At 41.5% G+C, this 13,800-nt stretch overlaps 1 protein-coding gene across 3 annotated transcripts in view; it reads left to right on the top strand.

The window, feature by feature from the left end:
* The window catches only part of ADAMTS9 (ADAM metallopeptidase with thrombospondin type 1 motif 9), a 421,594-nt gene that overhangs the window by 75,215 nt on the left and 332,579 nt on the right, over positions 1-13,800 (top strand). For all 3 annotated transcript variants that reach the window (XM_068253803.1, XM_068253802.1, XM_068253805.1), the window contains exon 4: positions 10,810-11,087. In XM_068253803.1, the coding sequence (XP_068109904.1) occupies positions 10,810-11,087 (278 nt within the window). The remainder of the gene's footprint in view (positions 1-10,809; positions 11,088-13,800) is intronic.

Below are 13,800 nucleotides of genomic sequence, written 5' to 3'. Positions count from 1 at the left end.
CAGCTGTTGGGTAGGGGGGGATCTGGGTACCTGAAGGGGTGAGGGGTGCTTCATCCAGCATTTTTTGGCCAATAGGAAGGAAGCAGGAAGTTTAGGCAATCCGTTTTGTCATCCGTGTCCTGTGCAAAGTTCTGTGTGTAAAAGGCAGTCCGTTTTTGTGTTGCCTTTCATTGCCTCCCTGGGGATCCGGGCTCTGGGAAAAAGTGCAAAATCCGGACTCTTCATTCAGTTTTCATGAACGGATCCCACCGATCCTGGTTTTTGACCAGAGTGAAGACAGACGCTATTTTTAACATTGGGATCCATGGCTCCATTTTTGTCCGCTTCAAAAAATGTGCAACAAGGATACAGTTCCTGAACAAGTGTGAACCAGCCCCTATCATAAATATTTGTGTTTGCTTACCAGTGAGGTAAATATTGGAAAAAATTCTAACAGCTGCCTTGAGTGGAAAAATGCAGGAAAATGCACCAAAATGCGGCTTACAGAGTGTTTGTATACTTCAGTGGAGGTCCTGTAGCACTTGTTGGAAAGCACCCTTGCTCATGCATTTGGCAGGTCAGTGCTTGTGATGTGAACAGGCCTAAAGTGGTTTACTTCTTTTTGTCCTACTCCTCTACTGACTGTATTCTCTTTATCTTGTAAGAAAACCAGTCTTTCTCCTTTCAATTCTAAAAATTCTGGATTTTTAAAAAAATGTTATACCTTACCTTTTATACTTGATAAACCATTCCTTTCAGTTATGCTTCAGCTAGAAATGCAACCAGTTTGTTACTGCAGTCCCTATAATTCTTCTCACCATCAATGTAACACCATGGTCATGGTGTTACCAAGTAAAGGCTGCGAGAGACAGTAGCAAAAACCTGTCAGAGGTTGTATCTCTTTCTCACTCTATAAAATGTTTTTTTTTCTTCATTGCTTGCACTGTCCCTGTCAAAACGAACAACGGGTCCGTCACACTCCCCCCCCCCCCCCCCCCCAACCCCGCGGCACAGTCGTTCTGCCAACAGTAGTACATGAGTACAGTCAAAAACAGTCTTATCAATCTGCCGACAGCCTGTACTCACGTACTACTGTCGGCAGAACGACCGCGCCGCTGGAGAGTCTGACGGACCCGTCGTTTGTTACAATAGTGCGTGTGTACACACCTAAAGACATTTATTCTTTTAGCAGAAATCAAAATCAGAAATCAGAAACTTTATTTCGCCAAGTACGACCGAGGTCGTACCCGGAATTGGTTGTGGTTCACATGGCAGTGGCAACAGAGCAAAGACACAGACTGGCAATAAGGCAATGACAATAATACAAGTGAGACAGGCAAGTAACATACAGTTTTAACGGTCGATGCTGTACAACATGCAAGTTAGCTCATAAGCAGAGTCCTCAGAGTGTGGATTTGTGCTGCTCAAGGGATAAGTGTCATCACTCAGCACCTCCAGTTGAGTTCTTCCCAGAAGTGCACCAGAGTGACAGCTTCCTGGTTTATTAGCTGGCCCGGGCTCCAATGTGCCTTGGCCAGGCGAATTTGAACTGTATGTGGCTAGAGTACCACAGAGGGGCTGGAGTTCAACAGGAGGGCTGCTTGGGGAAAAAAGGCGTGTCTACGCCTGTTAGTTCTTGGGCGGATGGTCCTGTAGCGTCGGCCCGATGGAAGGAGCTGAAAGAAGCGGCAGCCTGGGTGGGACGGGTCCTGGGAGATCCTGTTTGCCCTTGTTTTCATTCTAGTGGTATAGAGGAGGTCCAGAGGTGGCAGAGGAGAGCCACCTCTGGCTCTCCTCTGAGAGAGACAGAGGTGGCTTATTGTTTCCTTATCTCTATGAGTGATAGTAACAAAAGTCTGAAAGTTCTTGAGATGGCCGAAAAAAAGTGGTGCTTATATATTATTGCTAGGTAATGCTGGGAATACACGGTTCGTTTCTGCCGTGCGTTTCTCCTCTCGATTTTCGTTTTTGCCGCTCGATTCTGCAGTCGATTCTCTTATCTTCCGCTCGTTTTTATCTTATCTTTTTCCATTCACTTCCATCAGAAATCGAGCGGCAAAGGTATCGAAAGGGAGATCGGACATGTCGGAAATTATCTATCGAACCATCTTATCACCTAAAAAACGAACCGTATATTCCCAGCATTAGACTGTGGTTACCTGTGCAATTATTACTGGATGCCTGATTCACCTGATTCATTACTAGTAATGTGAAATTTATCTCATGTGCGATCTCGTGCAACAGCAGTCAGCAGCAGTCATGTGATGTGGCCACCTGTCACAAGCTCATTTGGTAATACTGAGTAAGATCATTTATGAATGATTCCGTGAATAGATGATAATGTATGTGCCTATTAAATCATACAATGTGATAAAACAGGTGTTAAAAGCACTAAGAAAGTGTAATGAAACAATCCCCCAAAAACTTGATTAAAGACTTCAATATCATATTTAATGGACAACTGAAGTGAGAAGTAATTGGCTGCCATATTTATTTCCTTTTAAACAATATCAGTTGCCTGGCAGCGCTGCTGATCTATTTGGCTGCAGTAGTCTGATTCACACCAGAAACCAGCATGCAGCTAATCTTGTCAGATCTGACAATAATGTCAGAAACACCTAATCTGCTGCATGCTTATTCAGGGGCTGTGGTTAAAAGTATTAGAGACAGAGGATCTGCAGGACAGCCAGGCAACTGGTATTGCTTAAATGGAAATAATTATGTCAGCCTCCATATCCCTCTCGCTTCAGTTGTCCTTTAAGCATTTCTGGAAAAGCAGAGGTAGGTAGGAGGATCTTAGTGAGTAACTGGCTTTTTTCATAACTTGGTGATTTTAGAACTTGAAGATTAACTACAGACAAAACGTTTGATTTTAGATTTGGATAGATTGGGAAAGGGTTAAAATATTTGTGAATTATGTTTTGTTGTCTTTGACACAGTTGGAAAGTTTTAGGGTCCTTTTACACTGTGCAGGTTGCCTTATGATACGATCGCAACAATGTAAAAAATGTCGCACTGCACATTGTGCGATGTGTGGTGTGACTATATGGAGAAGCACAGTGAAGCATACAGTACAATTAAAGTATGCTTCACTGCAACTGTAAACACACAGGTTAACACACAGGATGCTTGCCTTATCGGGCTGCAATCGACTTGTGTAACACTAGCTCAAGGCTACGTTCGCTCTATGGGTATTGCATAACGCCCCCACTGTAAGGTAGGAATTATACAATGCACACTGCACATTATAATGTCATCATTTTTTATGACATATTGAATTGCTGTGCACAATTTTGCACACATTATCCAGAAAAGGCACTGTAGGAAGGGAATTTAACATCCTGCCTAATAAAAGCGGTTACTTTTGAAACAGCGGTATAAGTCATGTCCTGGCAGTACTGTATCCTGCAATGTTAATTGTGGCTGAAGTGCTAGTTTTAGCCAGACTTGGCAATTGGCAGTGCTTGGCAATTGGGCAGCATGGTGGCGTAGTGGTTAGCGCTCTCGCCTTGAAATGCTGGGTCCCTGGTTCGAATCCCAGCCAGATCAACATCTGCAAGGAGTTTGTATGTTCTCCCCGTGTCTGCGTGGGTTTCCTCCGGGTACTCCGGTTTCTTCCCACATCCCAAAAACATACAGATAAGTTAATTGGCTTCCCCCTAAAAATTGGCCCTAGACTACGATACAAACACTACACAAAACATACATAGACATAGGACTATGGTAGCGATTAGATTGTGAGTCCCTCAGAGGGACAGTTAAGTGACAAGACAATATACTCTGTACAGCGCTGCGGAAGATGTCGGCGCTATATAAATACTAAATAATAATAATATAGCTATGACAATCGGCAAGCAGCAGCACAATGGCCACAATCGACTGTTAAGCATACAAGTAGTAAGTACAGTGTTAGCTATTCGGAAAGAAAGTTAGTGTTAGGTAAAGTGGAAGGAAAGTTAGTGCTAGGTGTAGCAGCAGTGAGGTTAGTGTTAGATGTGGCGGCTTTGAGGTTAGTGTTGAGTGTAGTGGCAGTGAGGTTAGTGTTTGGTGTGGCAGTAGGAGGGTTAGTGTTAGGTATATTAAGAGTTGAAGAGCTAGTGTGAAAGGCAGGATTAGGAGAGGAGTTTAAAGACAGCTTAACGTTAGACATATAATTTCCAAATATATATATATATATATATATATATATATATACAGTATATATATAAAATTACCAATACTAACACTATTGGCTACCATTCGCGTCAAACTCATTAGCATAAACACTAAATGTACGCTTGTCCATGGTCAAGTTGTATCTCTGAAGTTAATAATCAACACTGTAAGCTCTGCTGCCTTTTGTTTTGCATTGATTTAGCACGAGCAGCAGAAACCTTCACAAATGATGGGGTTAAGTTTTAAGCGACAGGTGAACAGATTTTATATTCCCATGCAATAATTAACTTTTGGCTTTGCAGTTGCTTGTCGCAGTCACATGAACAATTCTGATCACGCTATATTCTGTAGTCACTTGTTTCGCTGATGGGAACAAAACACATGAGTGTGTATAACATGTGTGGCTGCACGTTTTCTTCATACCACTTTCTTATTTTTTATCTTGTTATATAAGCGTGATATGATCAATTGATTGATTTTGTGCCATTATATGTCAGAGGCCTTGTTTCTCAGTCTGGGATATATGGACCCCTCAGGGTACCTTGTTACATTCCAGGGGGTACCCATAATTGTCATTGTCATGTCTAAATTGGAGGGTCAGTGTTCTGGTAAAAGGGCTTCTTCAAACTACTCAGCGGTTCACAAAGCCTGCTGCCTCCTTACACTTTATAATTAAGGGTTCACACAGCATTCTGCTGTCCGATATTACCTTATTATATCAGTTAATATAACCCCAATGCAACACCACACTTATACAACCACACATCCTACTGTAACTCCACACTTCCTTATTATATCCATTCATATAACCTGCTGCAATGCCACACTTACTTATACAACTTCACATCCTGCTGCAACTCCACTCTTCCTTATTATACCCATTCATAGGTGTTAGGTGGTCGTAAGGTGGTTACGTTTTTACTGCTTCATTTTCTCTGCTCAATAGAACATTCAATGAAGTATGCCAGACCTAAAATCTATTAACTATTAACCCATTCAATCTCTTTCCTGCTCTCATAAGCCATTTACTGCCAGGAAAGTGTTTTATGGCTTTAATACCTCATCAGTGCGGGTTACGCTATAGTCCGACCCGGTCCTGACGCAGACAGAAACTGCCACTTGCATACGTGATGTTTAACTCTTTCAGGCAGAGAAAGAAACAACAGAACACAGCATAGTAGTTTTTGTGTTTGGCAAGTTACATACACGTGTCTATCTCATCAAGTCACATGTCACCTGGGATGTCCTTTAATTCACACTGTGATACATTCAGTTTCAGTCGTACTCCCTGCATGGTGCGCACCATGGACCCATCAGGTAAATAGAAATAGATGGTACTAAGGAGGAGCCCCTGGAGCAGGTGATCTGCAGGCATCTTTAGGCAACACCTGGGGTGGGGAAGGAAAGCTGCTGAGATTCAGTGTTCGTATACCTGTCAGTATTTTATCTGTGCTTTTAGCTATCAGCCTGAGGTTAGCTATAACAGCAATACGTTATGTTAAATGTTTAAAAATATCCCAAAAAAAACAGATTATAAAGCCTTGTCAGAGCCACTGTCATTGCTGACGTGAAGACCTGTCGTTGATGTCACAGCTCACGAAGCCATTAGGGTCATCATTTCCCTGATGCAATCCACATGTGTTTAGTCCTGGCTTTGGCTCCCAGCCTCTATGCATCAAGGTGGCCTGATTGTGTCTTCAGATTTGTTATTTTTAGAAGTCTCATTCCTACTCCAGTCCGAAAGAGTTATGACTGAAACGGAGTGAAGCAAACCCGGAAATGAGAATAGAGGAAATTGTGGCAAGTCCTAATTAGTTCAAAATGAAAAGCATGCCTAAATATAGCGGCCGCCGAGTGTCCCGAAAAGGTCATTCCTGACTTACAGAGATGAATGGGGGCCTCCACACATTATATAAAAGAGGCCAAATGTTCTGTATATTATGACATGAGTTCAATAAAACAACAGGCGAGGAGCAGGAAAGCAGAAGTCCTCAGCAGCCAGTCAGACTGCAGCTTTTTCAGGCGTGCTCTAAACTGATTAGAGATAAAATCTGATTGTTTGTTGTGGATAAATGCACAAATAATTGTTACCCTCTGAATGTCTTGAAAACTACAGATACACCTACTTTGTATATTCATTTATGAAAGTTTTGCATTTAAAGAGAAAACGTTATCCTCACCTTCACTTCAGAGTGTCAGTGGACTTCAGTTATTATCTTCAGAGATCTGAAACCGTCTTATTCCTGATGCCACAATGACTGAAAAAGATGGCAAATTTATTTTCCAAGATGGAGACCACATGCTTGTTTCTGATAAGAAACTGTAGCAGGACCGGGCAGAGGCAAGAGAGGCTCCAGCCTCAGGGCGCAGTATAGGAGGGGGCACACAACTCACTCAGCTATCATTCCCCTATTGTGTTTGAAGCATAGAGAAATAAGAAAAGGGGATACATTGCAGTTACTGCAAGCCAGATAACTAGAGATTAATGTGTTGGGGAGGTTGGGGACCCTGGGGCGCCTCTTAGTCTAATAGCAATCAGTGTGTGACGGCTGGGGTGGGAGGAATAGAGGGGCGCACTTTGGTGTCTCAGCCTTGGGTGCTGGAGCACCTTTTCCCACCTCTGAACTATAGTAAGGTGATTGGAGCAGATTTCATTGCCAGAGCTGCTGCCCACTTACCTGTTGATGTAAAGGCATTCTTTACAGGGCTGCTCCTTAGTGCTGCCTCTGTGGTTTTATGAAGAAAGCAGTGCCAGATCTCAAAAGATACTGAATGGTACATTTATGCTGATAGCTGATTTTAGGGGTCCTGTAATACCTTCCTAAACCACTCTCTCAAAGTAGCTAACGTCTCCTCCTCTTGTGTACCAATCCCATAACCCCCCCCCCCTTTTCTTATATTCTTCTTTGCCCCTGAAACCTATGCTCCACCAGTAGCCCTGAGCTTAACCCAGGCCCTAACTCTAATACCTTGCGCGGCTGCTACCCATCTATAACGGTCATTCTTCCCATAAGCCTAAACTTAAAGAGTAACTTTAACCCAGGATTGAACTTCATCCCAATCTGTAGCCGATATCTCCTTTCCCACAAGAAATGTTTACCTTTTCTCAATTAGATCATTAGGGACAATTGCATGGCTGATACTGTGGTGGAACCGTTCCCAAAGTGATGTCAGGCCACGGTCCTGTCTGTGAACATCTTGCATTGTGGGAAATAACGGCTGTTTCCAACTGCCAAGCAAGCAATATCTCCCTCTGTGCATAGAACTTCCAGTAAACAAACATTCTGGGAGATCACCTGACAGGAATTTGTCCACCTGTGATAAATTTCAGAATGTAAATCAGGGTGAGGAAAGATTTTGCAATGGGCAAACACTGAATAAATAATGTATAAGTTAGTATTGTAAAATATAAGCAATTTTAGTCATAACTGTGAAGTCAATATCATTTCGATATTGTCTCTTCAGTTCCTCTTTAAAGCAGCAGAGACAGCCATACTATTCCAGGAAAAAAAACACATATATAAGTAGATAACTACTTGCATAACAGATGTATTGTACTATCCACATTTTGATTTCAGTGAATTTTATATAGTAAATAAAGAGAATTCTCTTTCAGACACTTGCCATCTTGCTTCCCTCTGACTGAAGCCAATCCTGAAGTAATTTCCTCCCTTACTCCCCCCCCCCCCCCCCCTTAGATTTCAGCAGCTCACTGAACTTCCCCCAGCCAATCAGTGAGGAGCAGGAGTGTGTGTATGTGTGAGGGGGGTGATGACAAGCTTCCTTCTCATTAGGAATTGCAAAAATAGAACCAGAATGACTGAGATAAGATTTATTACAGCAGAAACATTTCTGATTAGATTGGAGTGCTTGCAATTCAGGGTGAGGTTCCAGGCTGCATATTAAACACAGACCACTGGGTAAATGGAATTAGATTTTGTGGGTGACAATCCCTCTTTAAACTCCACATTTTAAACAATATCTTACCCAAACATACAGTATCTCGTTTTTTATCATGAACCAAATTCTTTTTTAATAAGTTCCTATAACCCTAACCCATAAGCCAAATATACCCATTCGGAGACTCCCAAAAGCATCAATCCATGCCTCTTAAAGTGTACCCGAGGCGATCTGTGACATGATGAGATAAACATGTATGTACAGTACAAAACATATTAATAACCAGGCTGTTTTCCTTGTTTTATTTTGCTGTCTGAAAGAGTTAATTTCTAGGCATGGAAATGTCTTGTCTGTACCTTACCCGGAATATAGTAAACATTACTAATAAGCTAATTACAGCTATAAAAGTTTTCCTGGCAGAATACAACTTCTGAAAGCAGAGGGAGATTAAATACATGAACAATTGACCTTTTTCTAACTCTGGGGTGCTTATTAGGCTTCCCTAAGCAGAGGATCCATTAGGGTCAGTTCTGTTACGGTCCCGTAAACTGATTTTTTTTACTCCAATGTGAACCAGGCCTAACAGTGCAGTGTGAAGGCAGAGGCTTGGATGATTCTGGCTGTTATGTCTTTGTCCATCTCGTCCACTTGTCTTTTTGATGATGCCATATTAGGTGCTCCAATAAAGTCTCATAACAAGATAACAGAGCCTATGTATTACTCTGTTTTGCTTTGGCAACACTAAATGTATTTGTTTCTGTCAATAAAGCTTTTTTGAATTGAATTTAATTGAGTGCCAGATCCACAAAGGCAGACCTTTACCTGAACAGACAGTGGCCAGCTAGCAGACTGAGACTTTAGTTACATCCCCACTGCCTCAGATGCTTAGGGGAGCATTTGCAGGAAGCTTGGGGGAAGTATGTAAGCAGGTGGTTGATATTCCATGGGTGCCAATTTTATATATGTGTATGAAAAATCCCATCAGTTTTAAAATCCACATTCTTTAAACGTAACATTTGATGGACAGATCTCTAGATATTCATTGAGCGTCCCACAGGAACCAAGAACTATTTCTGGTTCTAAAAATGCAAAATGTTACGTTGAAGGATTTACAAGAAGTACTTTTGTTCCTTGCCCTGTGACCACCTTCTTGTGTGAGCATTCCCTGGCCTCAGAGGTAATGATGCTGTGTTGTGCTCTGGCTGCTTCACAAAGAAGTGTCTGTTTAATGTACATGCTAACCTAGCTGAAACTTCCTTATCATTGTTTGTTGCAGCTAATTAAAGCTTTTTTTCTCCCATAGGAGGTTTCATGAAAGGCAAACATGCGTGCGTGTTGCATGGAATAATGGTTCTTTCTTTATATCCTGCTATTTTTGAACTGCTAGACTTGATAATGTCTTTTTCCTTCTTTTATCATCTGTTGCCTTCTCTGCTATCAGTACTAGTCCTTGGAATGGCACTCATTATGTTTCTTCTCCCAGGAGGTATGCTTAATGCTTAGTGTTCTTAGGAAAAGTGTGTCTCCTCTTCCTCTTTGTGAAATTGATGTATGTTCAGCATGCAAGTAGTAAATAAAGCAGACCTCTGGGCAATAATCCAAATATATATCCTATGTATAGGCCCAGTGGTTAAAGCACAACTCCAGGAACAAATGTTTCCCTAGTAGTGGCAGAACTTGTTTTTATCCATGTATGAGCTACTTTATTAGCTGTCAAAAAATCCTATGTTAAGTACTTGGCCAAGTGTCTTTTCTCCATCCATTTCCTTAAAGAGAATCTGTATTGTTAAAATCGCACAAAAGTAAACATACCAGTGCGTTAGGGGACATCTCCTATTACCCTCTGTCACAATTTCGCCGCTCCTCGCCGCATTAAAAGTGGTTAAAAACAGTTTTAAAAAGTTTGTTTATAAACAAACAAAATGGCCACCAAAACAGGAAGTAGGTTGATGTACAGTATGTCCACACATAGAAAATACATCCATACACAAGCAGGATGTATACAGCCTTCCTTTTGTATCTCGAGATCATTATACACAGGCAGTGTGCAGAGAGGGGCCAGGAGGGGGGAGATGCATCACAGAACCACAACACTGAAGAACTTGGCAGCCTTCCAGACACAGGCTGACAAGTCTGACAAGGAAAAGATACATTGATTTATTACAGAGACTGTGATAGTACAAAGTGCTGCAGTACGCCAGAACACATTAGAATAGCTTTTTGATAAAAAACAGGATGCAATTTTTGTTACGGAGTCTCTTTAATGAAGGACATATAACAAAAACAAATATGTAAAATTGGAAATATATACAGTACATATATATGGTACATAAATGTGGAAAGATAGTGCAATCAAGATTATATCATCATTGGGCACCCTAATGAGTAGTTTACAAAAATAAAACGGAAGTGGACTTTATTATCCCCACTTCAGATTTGTGTTCCAGGCTGGAGAATTCTGCTTAGCGTTTTCATATTGGAGTCCGATAACTGTACAATCTAACAGCCAATCGATCTGCTTTTCGGATTAATCCCATCGATGTAAATGGATTGGTTGGTGGGAATTTGTCAGTTAATGGGCAGGACGATCGGTTTCAATCGATTGTCGCAGCGATTAGAAATGACTGATTGGCCAGGGATTGTATTGTTAATAGGCACCTTAACTTTGAGATCGGTGAGAATTGCTTTTCTGGCATCCCTGTGTTATACAGGTATTCTTTGTGATCTGCAGAACTTTCTCTTCTTACCTTTTCTCTTTCTGAATTTTCATCACAGGTCAAAAACACCACAGAGTCAAACACAGGAAAAGGGGAACTCCGCAGGAAGTGGAGAGTGTGTATTCAGGTGTGCAGAAGCTGAAAGAAGAGTTGTTAGCACACCGAGATCCCTCGCATGATAACTCTGATAAGATCAATGGCACACAAACACTCCGAAGAACAAAGCGCTTCTTGTCCTATCCTCGCTATGTAGAAGTGATGGTGGTTGCCGACAACAGGATGGTGGAGTATCATGGGGCCAATCTCCAGCATTATGTATTAACCCTCATGTCCATAGTAAGTATCTGGTACCTCCTGGCCGTTAAACAAAAGTGTTATTAGCATCTGATATTGAACACCAATATGTTAAACACCAATATGTTAAAATATCTCCATATTTATACCAGTTATGTCAACAAGTCTTTGAATGTGTTTTTCTAACTTACTGCTCCACACAGGGTTATGTGTCATGTGTTTAAATGAACCTTCGAAAGGTATTTTACACAAACTGTCGTGTTAACAAAAAGGTGTTTTTGTGAAAGGTGTGTGTTGGGGGGGGGGGGGAGTTGGGGTCCAGTCCAGTCACTCTTATTGTTAAAGTGCATCCGAGGGTGACACAATGAGATAAACATGTGTATGTAGATTTGTTTATTTTATTTTTTTCTGCCGGAAAAAGTTAACTCTCAGACATGCAAGTGACTGTTTCTCCCTTATTGGATCCTTATGGGATTGTAGCTATCCTCACTCATAAGGAATGGCAGCCATAAAACTCTTTCCCAGCAGAGAAGAGCTTCTGACTGCAGGGGAAAGATAAAAAAGGTCAATGGTTCATGTGTTTTAGCTCTGGGACACTTAAAGGGGAACTGAAGTAAAAGGTATACGGAGGCTGCCATATTTATTTACTTTTAATCAATACCAGTTGCCTGGCAGCCCTGCTGGTCTATTTCTCTGCAGTAGTATCTGAATAACACCAGAAACAAGCATGCAGCTAGTCTTGTCAGAGCTGACTTTAAAGTCTGAAACACCTGAACTGCTGCATGCTTGTTCAGGGGCTATGGCTAATAGTATTAGAGGCAGAGGATCAGCAGGGCTGCCAGGCAACTGGTATTGCTTAAAAGGAAATAAACATGGCAGCCTCCATATACCTCTCTCTGCAGTTCCCCTTTAAGAGACTACCATGGAACATAGACAATAAAACAATAATTCTACTCTTTAAGTGTTTATTTGTCTACTAGAGCCTATTAAAAATACTCAGTCAAATGGTATGAGTTGGATCATTGGGGGGAAAAATGTTATTATTGTTCATTGCTGTATCCAATGACAGTTTATGGGGTTCTCCTTTAAAGCCTATTTCCAGACAAGATGCTTTGTAGTTTTGGATAAATTGTGGTGTATACAGTATGTTCTGTCAGATTTGTACTGCTGTCTCTGTCACCTTGTGGCCTCCATGATTGTAAAGGGAACCTGACGTGAGAGGGATATGGAGGCTGGCATCTTAATTATTTTATTTAAAAAAAATGCTAGTTACCTGGCTGACATACTGAACTTTTGGCTTTAGTTGTTTTTGAGTCACACATTAACAACAAGCATGCAGCCAGTGGAGACCAGTGTCAAAGCACCTGATCTGCATTCTTATTCTGGGCCATTGATTTCTTATAGTATTAGAGGAAGAGGCAGAGCATCAGCACAGAAGTCGAGCAACTGACATTGTTTATTAGGGAATGAATACAGCAGCCTCCATATTTCTAACACTTAACTTTCCCTTTAAATTGGACCTGAGGTGAGAGGGATATGTATGTATAGAATATATATATATATATATATATATATATATATACAGGATCTTCTCAAAAAAATTAGCATATTGTGATAAAGTAATTATTTTCTGTAATGTACTGATAAACATTAGACTTTCATATATTTTAGATTCAAATACACAACACTGAAGTAGTTCAAGCCTTTTATTGTTTTAATATTGATGATTTTGGCATACAGCTCATGAAAACCCCAAATTCCTATCTCAAAAAATTAGCATATTTCACTCGACCAATAAAAGAAAAGTGTTTTTAAAACAAAAAAAGTCAACCTTCAAATAATTATGTTCAGTTATGCACTCAATACTTGATCGGGAATCCTTTTGCAGAAATGACTGCTTCAATGCGGCGTGGCATGGAGGCAATCAGCCTGTGGCACTGCTCAGGTGTTATGGAGGCCCAGGATGCTTCGATAGCGGCCTTAAGCTCATCCAGAGTGTTGGGTCTTGCGTCTCTCAACTTTCTCTTCATAATCTCCCACAGATTCTCTATGGGGTTCAGGTCAGGAGAGTTGGCAGGCCAATTGAGCACAGTAATACCATGGTCAGTAAACCATTTACCAGTGGTTTTGGCACTGTGAGCAGGTGCCAGGTCGTGCTGAAAAATGAAATCTTCATCTCCATAAAGCTTTTCAGCAGATGGAAGCATGAAGTGCTCCAAAATCTCCTGATGGCTAGCTGCATTGACTCTGCCCTTGATAAAACACAGTGGACCAACACCAGCAGCTGACATGGCACCCCAGACCATCACTGACTGTGGGTACTTGACACTGGACTTCAGGCATTTTAGCATTTCCCTCTCGCCAGTCTTCCTCCAGACTCTGGCACCTTGATTTCCGAATGACATGTAAAAGTTGCTTTTATCCGAAAAAAGTACTTTGGACCACTGAGCAACAGTCCAGTGCTGCTTCTCTGTAGCCCAGGTCAGGCGCTTCTGCCGCTGTTCCTGGTTCAAAAGTGGGTTCATGCTTCCAGCTGCTGAAAAGCTTTATGGAGATGAAGATTTCCTTTTTCAGCATGACCTGGCACCTGCTCACAGTGCCAAAACCACTGGTAGATGGTTTATTGACCATGGTATTACTGTGCTCAATTGGCCTGCCAACTCTCCTGACCTGAACCCCATAGAGAATCTGTGGGATATTGTGAAGAGAAAGTTGAGAGACGCAAGACCCAACACTCTGGATGAGCTTAAGGCCG

Source organism: Hyperolius riggenbachi, chromosome 9 (genome assembly GCF_040937935.1).
Source record: "Hyperolius riggenbachi isolate aHypRig1 chromosome 9, aHypRig1.pri, whole genome shotgun sequence".
Classification (NCBI taxonomy): Eukaryota; Metazoa; Chordata; class Amphibia; order Anura; family Hyperoliidae; genus Hyperolius; species Hyperolius riggenbachi.
This window is presented reverse-complemented; position numbering and strand designations above follow the sequence as displayed.